The sequence below is a fragment of the Gastrolobium bilobum genome, unplaced genomic scaffold (genome assembly GCF_033153095.1).
Source record: "Gastrolobium bilobum isolate Gb01-03AN ecotype WA unplaced genomic scaffold, APGP_CSIRO_Gbil_v1 utg14995, whole genome shotgun sequence".
In the NCBI taxonomy this organism is placed as follows: domain Eukaryota; kingdom Viridiplantae; phylum Streptophyta; class Magnoliopsida; order Fabales; family Fabaceae; genus Gastrolobium; species Gastrolobium bilobum.
In genome coordinates this window covers 62783-76863 of record NW_026897755.1, presented here as the reverse complement: position 1 = coordinate 76863, position 14081 = coordinate 62783, and the positions used below count along the sequence as shown (strand labels likewise).

Genomic DNA, 14081 nt, shown 5'->3' with positions numbered 1-14081 from the left:
TGAATGAGATATGAATGGAATCCTCATAAAAATAGGAGTTGCCAATGCTCATAATGATAAGATGAAAAATTAAAAATAATTATACGAGATATAGAATTTAAAAACACAGATGAATGAAAAACTTTTTATTTTAATTTGAAATTTAAAATATTTAAACCAAATAGTTAGTGCGAAAAGAGTTCAACATTAATTAGTGGCAGACAGATGCATTAATATCTCACTTCTTTTTTAAAATTCAAAATCTGAAATTGATATGGGTGGGAAAAGAGTTTAACATCTTTTAGTGAGAGACAACTATATTAAATTCCCATCTATATATATATATATATATATATATATATATATATATATATATATATATAAAGGAGAGTTCACTGCTGGAAAGTTTTGCCACGTGTCACTCCCTGGTTAATTCTACAATTTGGTTATATACAAACTTTCTTTATTGGGTAAATTGAAAAAAAAAACTCTTTTAAAAAATGAATTTTAATTTTTAAATCGAATAATAGTTGCAGACAAGGCATTGAATGTCTCACTGCCCATCACATTGGCATCCAAAAAAAATCAGCTGTTTTAATTGCTTTTTATGTTGGAATTGGTCATCTCATCTGAAATTCGAAATTTTAAATGGTTTATCAATTAAATTTCGAAATTAAGTATTTATTTTGCACAATCTGAAATTCAAAATTTTAAATTCAATAAAAAGAAAACTCTTTTCACGTACATGCATTCACGATCTCTATTCATGGAGATCAATAGAAACAAAAACAAATTTAACAATTGTTGAAGACCTGATCGTCATTCAATTCACAATTTCGTTATGGTTATTTAAAAAAATATATATATACAATAATGATATAACAAAGACATTATCTTTGTTATATAGACATTATCTTTGTTATATATTTGATTCAAATATCATAACAATCAAAAATCAAGAGAGCTGACAGACAAAATAAATTAAATCCCAAAACCAAAACTATCATATCAGATAAACTATCATACCAATATTCTTTTAAAAATTGAATTTTTGAAATTTTAAATGGTTTATCAATTAAATTCGAAATTATGTATTTATTTTGCAAAATCTGAAATTCGAAATTTTAAATTCAATAAAAAGAAAACTCTATCAGATAAACTATCATACCAATATTCTTTTAAAAATTGAATTTTTGAAATTTTTAAATGGTTTATCAATTAAATTTTGAAATTATGTATTTATTTTGCACAATCTGAAATTCGAAATTTTAAATTCAATAAAAAGAAAACTCTTTTCACGGACATGCATTCATGATCTCTATTCGTGGAGATCAATAGAAACAAAAACAAATTTCACAATTGTTGAAGACCTGATCGTCATTCAATTCACAATTTCGTTATGGTTATTTAAAAAAAAAAATATACACAATAATGATATAACAAAGACATTATCTTTGTTATATAATTGATTCAAATATCATAACAATCAAGAATCAAGAGAGCTGACAGACAAAATAAATTAGATAATCAGGTGTTTTAATTGCTTTTTATGTTGGAATTGGTCGTCTGATCTGAAATTCGAAATTTGAAATGGTTTAAAATTTTGAATTTAAATATGGATGGTGGGAAAAGAATTTATTTTAAAAATCGAATTTTAATTTTGTAATTGAATAATTAAATGACCGTTTGTGGTGGCAGACATAAAAGAATAATTAATTAATAAATATGGTTTTGAAATTCGAAATTTTAATTGGATAATCAAGTGTTTTAATTGCTTTTTATGTTGGAATTGGTCGTCTGATCTGAAATTCGAAATTTGAAATGGTTTAAAATTTTGAATTTAAATATGGATGGTGGGAAAAGAAATTCTTTTAAAAATTGAATTTTAATCTTTAAATCGAATAATTAAATGACCATTTGTGGTGGCAGACAAGACATTGAATGTCCCACTGCCCATCACATTGGTATCCAAAAAGAAATCAGCTGATTTAATTGCTTTTTATGTTGGAATGCGTCATCTGATCTAAAATTCGAAATTTGAAATGGTTTAAAATTTTGAATTTAAATATAGATGGTGGGAAAAAAATTTCTTTTAAAAATCTAATTTTAATTTTTTAAATCGAATAATTAAATGACCATTTTTAAATCGAATAGTGCATATTCGTGTATAAATAGGTATTTGGAAGCGTCTCTATTTCGTTCTTTTCTTTGTCCTCAAAGGCTTTGAGCCAATATTACCTGATATACGTTTGGTTATGTATTCCAAGTATGATTTTATTAAGGATCTTAATCCTTCTAAGGAGGAGTGGAGGATTAAGGCTAGAGTTGTTAGAACATGGAAGGTTCTTAATTTTCAGCAAAAATTTTTTGGCTACAACGTAGAGATGATTCTGTTAGATGAAAAGGTATTTGTTTTTGTTATGTTTTTGATATTACTGTTGGTTTGCGGTCCATGTTTTTAAAATGTACTAATCTATGCATGTGTTTTTGTTATGTTTCCTTTCGTTACTTGGAATAACCTTTTTCTAACTTAATTTGAATTTATTGCTTATATATGATAGGTATGTGTCCGCATGTGAAGCTGCTTGGAGAATATTCGCATTTGAGATTCATTACAGATTCCCCCCTGTTCAGCGATTGCCATTTCACCTACCCAATGAAAAAAGCGTTTATTTTAGTGATCATGCTTCAATAACCGATGTCAAGACTAGGGCGGAGTCTAGACAATCAATGTTCGAGTCTTGGATGGATGCAAATAAAAAATATCCAGAAGGTAGGAATCTTACTTATGCAGAGTATCCAACTCAGTGTGTATATAAAGAAAGTACGCATGAATGGCATCCCAGAAAACAAGGATTTTCAATTGGAAGAATAAATCGTTTTTCTGCCAATAATGGAGAAGATTCCTATCTCCGAACTTTACTTAATTTTCAAAAGGGTTGTACAAGTTATGAAGATTTGAGAACGGTCAATGGGGTGCTTTTTCCTACATATAAGGATGCCTGCTATTCTTTGGGGCTTTTGGATGATGACAATGAGTACATTGATGCAATTAAGGAGGCAAGTTCTTGGGGGTCAGCAACTTATCTGAGAAATCTGTTTGCCTTATTGTTATTTGGTAACTCAATGAACAGGCCTGAAAATGTTTTCCAAAAATGCTAGGAATTACTATCAGACGATGTTCTTTATCGGCATAGGCAAAGAATTGGACGTGAAGGTAATTGTCCGGAACAAATTTTGTGCATTCGTTTATGTGTATTATGCACTATAATTAATATTCTTGTCGTTCTGTATCATGCATTCATTTATGCAAACAGTTTGCTTATGTTTAATTCACTTGACCTTCGAAAAAATGTGAGCATTTTTTGTTCATTCGTAATAAAATTACATCTATACATTATACACCGTCCTATTCTTAATATTTGGTTAAAAAATTTCTTTATGTTTCACACCCTCTGCTTTGTTCATAATTTCACTTTATTTTTCTTTCCTCACCAACTTTGTCTTTGTTAGTCCTTTTTTTTTGTATTTTTAAATTTTTTTCAGATGCTTTGCATACAGAGGATTCTATAAAAAACATAACCCTGGCATGAATCGATAAGGTGTTGCAAAGCAACGGTAAGTGCCTCTCTGATTACCCATCCATGCCGAGCATCATGGGTGAATCTTTATTGGATATGCAGAATAGATTGGTGATGGATGAATTGTTGTATGACAGTTTCTCTTTGAAAGAAGAGCATGACAGACTACTGAATTCACTCACTGATGAGCAGAGGGTTGTTTATGACAAAATAATTTCAGCTGTTTCGGCAGGTAAAGGAGGATTTTTTTTCCTGTACGGCTTTGGTGGGACTGGAAAAACATTTGTTTGGAACACCCTGACAGCATTTGTTCGATCTCGAGCTGAAATAGTGCTTAATGTTGCTTCTAGCGGAATTGCTTCACTTCTTCTTCCTGGAGGACGTACGGCACATTCTAGATTTCGTATTCCTATACAGATCACCGAAGATTCAACATGTAATATAAAACAAAATTCTACTTTGGCAAAGTTGTTGTCAAAAACAAAGTTAATCATTTGGGATGAAGCACCGATGGTACACAAATTTTGCTTTGAGGCTCTTGATAGAACACTTAGAGATGTTCTTAGCTGTGTTGATATGCCCTTTGGTGGAAAAGTTGTCGTTCTAGGAGGTGACTTTCGACAAATATTACCTGTCATTCCAAATGGCAGTAGACAAGATATAGTTCATGCAACCATCAATTCTTCCTATCTATGGTCCCATTGTCATCTGTTATCTTTGACCAAGAACATGCGTCTCAATTATGGAAGTAGCACTAATAATTTGTTGGAAACAAAAGAATTTTCTGAGTGGCTGCTTAAAATAGGAGATGGTGATCTTGGGGATGATGTTGATGGAGAATCTATTATAACAATTCCAGATGAATTGTTGATCAAAGGTTCAGAAGACCCACTTTCAGATATTGTTGATTTTGTTTACCCGAATCTGATGGATAATATATTAGATCCTACTTTCTTTAAAGAACGTGCTCTTCTGACTCCTAAATTGTCCGATGTTGCCATGTTAAACGAGCACCTAATGGCTGTGATTCCGGGTGAAGAAAGGACATTATTGAGTTCAGATAAGGTTTTGAAGCAAGACGGTAATTCATCTCTTGAGGATAACGAAATCTCCCCTGATATCTTAAATACATTCTCATGTTCGGGGATTCCTGATCATAAATTAACTTTGAAGGTTAAAGTATCGGTGATGCTATTGAGAAATATTGATCAATCAAGAGGTTTATGCAACGGTACGAGATTACTTATTACAAAGTTGGGGAATCATGTTGTTGAGGCAATTGTTCTTACAGGAAACAATATAGGAGATACTGTGTTAATCCCTAGAATGACGATCAGCCCATCGGGTCATACATTTCCAGTAAACTTCCAAAGAAGACAATTCCCCTTGGTAGTTTCGTTTGCGATGACTATCAACAAAAGTCAAGGACAGTCGCTGTCTCATGTTGGCATTTATCTTCCTAGGTCTGTCTTCACTCATGGGCAATTATATGTGGCACTATCTAGAGTAAAGAGCATACATGGATTGAAGATGCTGATACTTGATGAAAATGGTTGCGTTACAAATACTACCTTTAACATCGTCTACAAGGAAGTATTTCAAAGATTAGTGTAGTATACTTGGTTATTTCTACAAAGAGATAACATTGTTGTTTGGTATTAGGTAAGATCTCAATTTTTTATCAGAAGATATTTTTTAATCTTCTTTGTTGATTTTCTTTAGTTGTTATGCCTATTTCCCTGCTAATTTTTTATTGTTATGCAGATTCAGTATTCGAGGCACAATCAGTATATTATTCCCTTGTCATTTTTCAGAGTCAAAGGTTTTTCATTGTAATTCTGAATTATTCATCTGCCTAAACTATATAATTCCCTTCAATAATTTTTTCTTTTCCAAATATTGTTTATGATTCATTTCGAACAGCAGCAAATACCAATAGTGCATGGCAGACGATATTTTACAACTGTTGTGAGTATCGGTTGGGCATATTTCTTATTATATTGCTGTCAACATGACATTTATATTTTTTTAATAGAGATTTGCTGTCAACCATGGAATTTACTGTGTTTAAATTATTATATTCTTTTTTTGTTCCTACCTTAAAAGTTACACGTTTATGTCATACGAACAAACCGATTTCCTTATTAATTCGTTTACGGGACAAACAAACCGATTTTTTTTTCTCCGTGCATCGTACAGGTAATCAACTAGTTATTTTCTACGTGAGAATTGTTAACCCTCATTTTAAAAAATATTGAATGATTTTTCCCATAATTATCGAAAAACCAAAAGACCCAAAGAAATTGATGAAGCTTTTCATCTTCTAATTAAATTTATCATAATTAGCCTTGAAATCAACATCCTTTAAGAAAAAATGAATATTCTGGAAAGTTTTTTTTTTTAATAAAAAAAACAATTCGAAAAAATAACACAAAAGAGAAAAGAATTTCATACAAGTAATTTCTTAAAAAGTATTTAACATAAATATTTTTAAAAATATTTTTTTTATGATTAATATCAGTTTTTATGTTTAAAATCTCACTATTTTTTTAAATTTCGAAATTCAAACTTGATATATGTGAAAAAAGAGTTCAACATTAATTGGTGGCAAATATTTTTATTTATATCCCACTACATTTTTGAAATTCGAATTTTAAATTGATATAGGTGGAAAAATTGTTCACATAATTTTCCATTTAATTTATTTTAAAATATAAATAATTTTGTTATTTTACAATATTTTTTTAATGTTTTTTTATGCAGCATTAATAGTGCTAATAATTACCCATGCAAAAAATAGTGGAATATACAACAAAAGAAAAGTAGAGGTCTTTTTTACTCATAATATACAACAAAAGAAAAGTAATGGGACATTATGAGCTGTCTGCCACCAAAAGTTTTCCACCATTACAAAGTTAAAAATTCAAATTCAAAATTTAAATTTAAACATAAATTATAATTTAAAAGAGTTGAGTTATTATTAATTTGGAAATTCCAATATAGAAAGAAGTGTGATATTAAATGAGTTGTCTGCCACAAAAAATTATTCACATAATTTTCCATTTAATTAATTTCCATATTTTGAATTTATTTTACAATATAATAATGTGAGATGTTATACTTACTACTTATTTTTCTTACTACTTGTTACTATTAAATCTTAACCGTTGATTTCCGTCAATCTAGCGGTTATAATTTATTGCAAATTAATAATTAATTAATAAGTATGATTCCATAAATTACAACCGTTAGATTGACAGAAATCAACGATTAAGATTTGGTAGTAACAAGTAGTTAGAAAAATAGGTAGTAAGTATAACATTTTCCTATAATAATTTTGTTATTTTACAACATATTTCTAATCATGCATAATAGTCATCAAAAAATGGTTCGTAAAGCGTATTATGGTTGATTATTATTATTACAATTATGGAATACCAAGAGTTGCTTTGTTTCATTTTACAACTAACAGTATTTGAGAAGGCAAACTCAAGCAATCTATCCATTCATTTTTATCATAATATCCCCTTAAACTTTTCAGATACTGCATTGGAAAAGTATTTAGATGACTTAGTTAAAAATATTACCTAATTAAAATGAAACATTATTTAGTAGAACTATTTTTTTTAATAAAGAAATATAGGAATGCAATAATATATAAAATCTTCATCCAAACTTTGGCAACTTTGATGACGTGTCCCTCTCTCCTTCATTTTTAGGTTTGTGTTCACACTTGAAAGAATTTCAAATGTTTCTTCTTTTGAAATTTTTTAAAATTCGCAATTTCAAATTGGTGGGTGGAAAGAATAGTTCAAAATATATAGTGGAAGACACATGTATTAATGATCCACTACTTTATGCATGGGTAGGTGAAAAAGTATTAATATCCCATTACTTTTTGCATTGACAGGTGGAAAAGTATTCAAATTCAAAATTTAAACTTAAAGGTGGAAAAAGATGTCATCATTAATATATCACTACTTTCTGCATAGGTAATTGTTAACCCTATTAATATCTCACTATTAATTAACACAATTTCTTATATCGTGAATGATTACCCAGAAGCTATTATTTGGAGAATGTGCACAGACTTCTATGCATGTTTCCCTTTATTTTTTTCATAGAAAATCGTTAAGCCTATTACTTTATTATTATGTCTACTAGGAGGGAAAATATTTAACACTTAAAATTTAAACTTTCTAAATTTGAATTTTGAACTTGAAAAGTGGAAAAAGATTCAGCATTTAATATTGCCCACTACTTTCTGCATGAGAAATTATTAAGCATATTAATGATAGTTATGATTATGTCTATTGGGCTTAATTATTATACCTATTAGAATTAATTATAAAACTAGAAAAAATATATGTATAAATAAATTTAAATTTAATAAAAATTTATTAATTAAACGAAAAAATATTTAATATTATAAAAATATACTTTAAAATAAAATAAATTAAAATCTTAACTTAAAATAATGATACAAATATTAAAAAAAATTCGTACAAGAAAATTTTTAAAAAATACTTAAGATAATTATTTTAAATGTATATATATATATATATATATATATATATATATATATATATATATATATATATATATATATATGTCCGTATATAATCTAAATTAAAAGAGAAAAAAATTATTTTTTAAAAGTATGTATAATTAATTCTATTATCATGTTGAATTTTAAATTTTAAAATTAAATATATTAGAAAAAAATCAAACTTTCATTCTTTTGATGTAAGAGTGTAATTAACACAATTTTCTATGCCGTGAATAATTACCTAGGTCCTAGAAGCTATTATTTGGATAATGTGCATAGACTTCTATGCATGTTTCCCTTTATTTTTTGCGTAGAAAATTGTTAAGCCTATTAATTTATTATTATGTCTATTAGGAAGGAAAATATTTAATACTTAAAATTTAAACTTTCTAAATTTAAATTTTGAACTTGAGAGGTGTGAAAAGATTCAGCATTTAATATTGCCTACTACATTCTGCATCGGAAATTATTAAGCATATTAATGGTAGTTATTATTATGTCTATTGGGCTTAATTATTATACCTATTAGAATTAATTATAAAACTGGAAAAAAGATATGTATAAAATAAATTTAATTTTAATAAAAAATTATTAATTAAACCAAAAAATATTTAAAATTATAAAAATATACTTTAAAATAAAATAAATAAAATCTTAACTTAAAATAATGATACAAAAAGAAAAAAAATTCGTACAAGAAACTTTTTAAAAAATACGTAAGATAATTATTTTAAATGTATGTATATATATATATATGTATGTATATAAATTAAAAGAGAAAAAAATTATTTTTTAAAAGTATATATAATTAATTCTATTATCATGTTGAATTTTAAAATTTTAAAATAAATATATTAAAAAGAAATTAAACTTTCATTCTTTTGATGTAAGAGAGTAATTAACACAATTTCCTATGTCGTGAATGATTACCTAGAAGCTATTACTTGAAAAATGTGCACAGACTTCTACGCATGTTTCTCACTACTTTATACTTTCTACATAGTAAATTATTAAGCCTATTAATAATATTTATTACTATGTCTATTGGGTGAGAAAATAATTTAAATTTAAATTTTTTAAATTTGAATTTTGAACTTTATAGGTAGGAAAAGATTCAGCATTTAATATTGCCCAGTACTTTCTGCATGGGAAATTGTTAAGCATGTTAATAATTATTATTTTTATGTCTATTGGGCTTAATTATTATACCTATTTTTATATCTATTATTATCTTTATTGTCTAACTATAGAAAACATAGATAAATAGTAATCTTGACGAATCTATAAGAACCTTTTTTGTGGATAAACATAAAAATATATTACAAGCTGATATAAAATGCTGACAGTTAGAGATGGCAAAATGGGCTCGGTCGGAGGCTGGCCCACCCAGCGCACCAACAGTTTTTTTTTTATTCTTAAGTTTATTGTCTAATTATATAAAACATAGATAGAAAGAAATCTAGAGGCAACTATAAGAAATTTTTTCTTGTGGATAAATATAAAAACCAATTACATGCTGGTATAAAATGCTGACAGATATATGTGGCAAAATGGGCTCGGCCCGATGGGCTGGCCCTCCCCGCCCGCCAAACAGGCGAGTTAGCCCGGTCAACATATTTTTTCCTTATGTATACTGCCTAACTATAGAAAACATATATAGATAGTATTCTAGACGCAACTCTAAGAATTTTTTTTGTGGAGATATAAAAATCTATTACATGCTTATATGAAATGCTGACAGTTAAGGTGGTAAAATGGGTTCGGCCTGGAGGGCCGACCCACCCCGCCCACCAACACTTTTTTTTCTTATGATTACTGTCTAAATATAGGAAATATAGATAGATAGTAATCTAGATGCAACTATAAGATTTTTTTTTGTTAATATATTTAAAAACTTATTACATGCTTATATAAAATGCTGACAGTTAGAGGTGGCAAAATGAGCTCGGCCCGCCCATTGTCACCAACACTTTTTTATATCTATTATTATGTTTATTTTCTAACTACAGAAAACATAGATAGATAATAATCCAGACGCAACTATAAGAATCATTTTTGTGGATAAATATAAAAATATATTACATGCTGATATAAAATGCTGACAGTTAGAGATGACAAAATGGGCTCGGCCCGGAGGGCCAGCCCACCCAGCGCACCAACATTTTTTTTTATTCTTATGTTTATTGTCTAATTATATAAAACATAGATAGATAGTAATCTAGAGGCAACTATAAGAAACTTTTTCTTGTGGATAAATATAAAAACCTATTACATGCCGGTACAAAAATGCTGACAGATATATGTGGCAAAATGTGCTCGGCACGACGGGCCGACCCTCCCTCCCCGCCAAACAGGCAAGTTAGTCTGGCCAACATATTTTTTCCTTATGTATACTGTCTAACTATAGAAAACATATATAGATAGTAATCTAGACGCAACTATAAGAATCATTTTTGTGGAGATATAAAAATCTATTACATGCTTATATGAAATGCTGACAGTTAAGGTGGTAAAATGGGGTCGGCCCGAAGGGCCGGCCCACCCCGCCCGCCAACACTTTTTTTCCTTTTGTTTACTGTCTAAATATAGAAAATATAGAAAGATAGTAATCTAGATGCAACTATAAGAATTTTTTTGTTGTTGATAGATATAAAAACCTATTACATGCTTATATAAAATGCTGACAGTTAGAGGTGCGCCCATGCTCCCCAACACTTTTTTATATCTATTATTATTTTTATTGTCTAACTACAGAAAACATAGATAGAAAATAATCTAGACGCAACTATAAGAATCATTTTTGTGGATAAATATAAATATATATTACATGCTGATATAAAATGCTAATATTTCTCAAGTAATCGGTTTGCTTTTGTTCCTTCATGTTTATAGCTCCACCTTTGTACTATTCAGAGCTTGATAGCAAGATAAATGTGTTGATTTATCAGTGCGATGATTAACCAACGACAGCGACAACAATTTCATTCTTTTTCCTCCGGGCATCGCACGGGTAATTCACTATTACATGCTGGTAGTTAGAGGTGACAAAATGGGCTCGGCCCGAAGGGCCGGCCAACCAACACTTTTTTATAATTAAATTAAAGTTTTATCCTTCTTCTTTTATAATTAAATTCCTTAATCTGATTTTAATTTTTGTAAATACAAATTTGTAAAATTCAAAATATTAATGACACAAATCCTTGCAAAAAAAATAATTATTTATATAAAACGGTGATAGTTAAAGGTTGCAAACTGGGCTTGGCCCAGAGGGCCTGCACGCCCCGCCTGCCAACACGTTTTAATAATTAAATTAAAATTCTATTGTTCTTCTTTTATAATTAAATTCCTAATTCAGATTTCAATTTTTGTAAATTCAAATTTATAAAATTTCAAATACTAACTACACAAATCCTTGCAAAAAATAATTATTTACTATTATTTTGTAAATCTAATTGTAATAAATGAAAGTTCATCTATGAGATAAAATATAAAATCCTAGACGCTATTATAAGAGCCTTTTTTGTGAATAAATATAAAAATCTATTACATGCTAATAGTTATAAGTGGCAAACTGGTTAAATTAAATTAAAATTAAATTAAATTTTTCTAATTAAATTAAAATTTCATCCTTCTTCTTTTATAATTAAATTCCTAAATTTGATTTTAATTTTTGTAAATTCAAATTTGTAAAATTTCAAATACAAACGACGCAAATCTTTGCAAAAAATAATTATTTATTATTATTTTTTAAATCTGATTGTAATAAATGAAAGTCCATCTCTGAGATAAAATATAAAAATTTAGATGCAAATATAAGAACTTTTTCGTGTGGATAAATATAAAAATTGATTACGTGCTGGTATATAATGCTGACAATTAGAGGTTGCAAAGTGGAGTCGGTCCGGAGGACTGGCCCGCCTATATTTTTTTGTAATTAAATTAAAATTTTGCTCTTCTTCTTTTATATTAAACATAATAACTCAAAAATTTGCCAACTCTATATGTACAAAAAGTTGGAGTTAGGTAGCTAACAATATTGATTTAAATAAAATGCAGAGATATATTTTTATGATTTGCATTAACTTTTACGAGACAGACAAACAGATTTCTTTTTTTCCCGTGCAATGCACGAGTTATACTTAATTTTGAAGGAGTTTTTTTATGTAGGGTGCTGATTTGTAACATTATCCAAGAAAACTTAACGTTCTTAATGAAAAATCCATGTTATTTAAGGTAAACGTAAAAAAAATAATTTGGAGTCATATAATGAGCCAAGATATCAAGTTTCAAGTGTTTGAAGCAGCGAAACTATTGTCACCTCATTCTTTAAGTCTTTGGTGGACCCAAATGTATGTTGTTGCTTTTTAAAAATTTATCATTGTGGGTTCTTTATAATGTTACAAGTTTTTAGCATGTGTATTGATTTGATGCTGTTTAGACACATTTGTTCCAATGTAAGCAAAAATTATGACTCACACATGACCATTTGGTTAATTTGCTTTCAAATCCCTTTCAGACAATGTTTTTTGGGTTCTAAAAAAAAATAACCCATTTTTTGCTGAGATTATTACTTCTGGGTGTTAACATATTAGCATAATTTATTTAATGAGCATTTGCATTTTGTATCGTAGGCATAAATATTATGGTAGAAGAGGATGTCCCTGGTAATGCATAAACATATAAAATCACATGTTTGGTATGTGTTGAATCCATCCCTCCAATAATTGCTACAGAATGACGCTGAATTAATAACGTTTTCTTATTATAGGTACAAGCTGATCTTTTAATTCTATATTTGCTTGGTCTGTTTGTTACCTTGATTTTATTAGTGGTTGTTATAGTTAGCAATAAGTTGTATGCATTATTCTTTTTTTAGCCATCCTCATTTTAACAGTCTACTATGGCGTATTTATTTTTTACATAACTCATCGAGTAGATAACTATATTTGATTTGCATAATATTGATCACTCTGGATAACATATTTTTGTTTATGGTTGACATTTGTAAAGTTCTGTGTCAATGTTGTAGTTTCTTCCACCTGAAATATAGAACAAGATAACAACACATGTTTTTGTAAGTATAAGGTTTGCAGTGCGATTAACCAACCACGGCGGACGACAAATATTTTGTTCTTTTTCTAGCGGGCATCGCAGAGGTAATTTACTAGTTATTTGAAATTTTTCAGTTACAACGACCACCTACACCAAGTTCCAACTTGGTTTGGTTTCCTAAACCAATTTCAATTTTATTAATTGGAAGTTTTTTATACAAATGTATATGCAAAAATATCAATACTAAATTTCAGAGGACAACGACAACACTAATTGAAATATGCAAGCTGATAAGCAAATATTGGACAAATCAAAACTAACCAAATACAAATTCTATGAACAACTATATTGGGTAGCAACAGCTGATATCAATTAATACCGGAATAGAATTATAAGAGTAACACTCTTTTTGGTCTCTGGCAATATCTACAAAATTCTTTTTAGTCCCTGGCAATAAAAAAGGACCAAATTGGTCCCTAAAATTATGAAAAAGGGCAACGTTAGTCCTTATGTCAACTCCTCTGTCACTAACGTGGCCCTTTTTACATACTGTTAGAGATCAATTTAGTCCTTTTTTATTGCCATGAACTAAAAAGGATTTCGTAGACATTGCCAGAGACCAAAAATTGTGTTTACTCTAATTATAAAATCATCGTGCCCTACTTTCTTCTCTTAATTCTCAATCTTCGTAAAAAACCCACTCATGATAACTTTTCTATTAAGCTTTGGTTCATATATTTGCCTCATTAGATCATTTCTATATTGACGTACTATATGAAGAAAATAAACCTAAATATGCCACACAAATAGTTTAAGAAAGTTTCCTAGACTTTATGTATGTAAAGAATTTTTTAAAAAAACTAACGCCATGTGAAGGATGAAGCTGGAAATGACAAATGGAAATAAACTTTTCTATTTTA

At 28.6% G+C, this 14081-nt stretch overlaps 1 protein-coding gene across 1 annotated transcript; it reads left to right on the top strand.

Annotated features, from left to right (window-relative positions):
* Positions 1-3623: 3623 nt before the first annotated feature.
* Positions 3624-5174, top strand: LOC133309932 (uncharacterized). Its single transcript, XM_061510792.1, has one exon. It carries the CDS (start codon positions 3624-3626, stop codon positions 5172-5174), a length of 1551 nt encoding a protein of 516 aa, XP_061366776.1.
* Positions 5175-14081: the final 8907 nt, after the last annotated feature.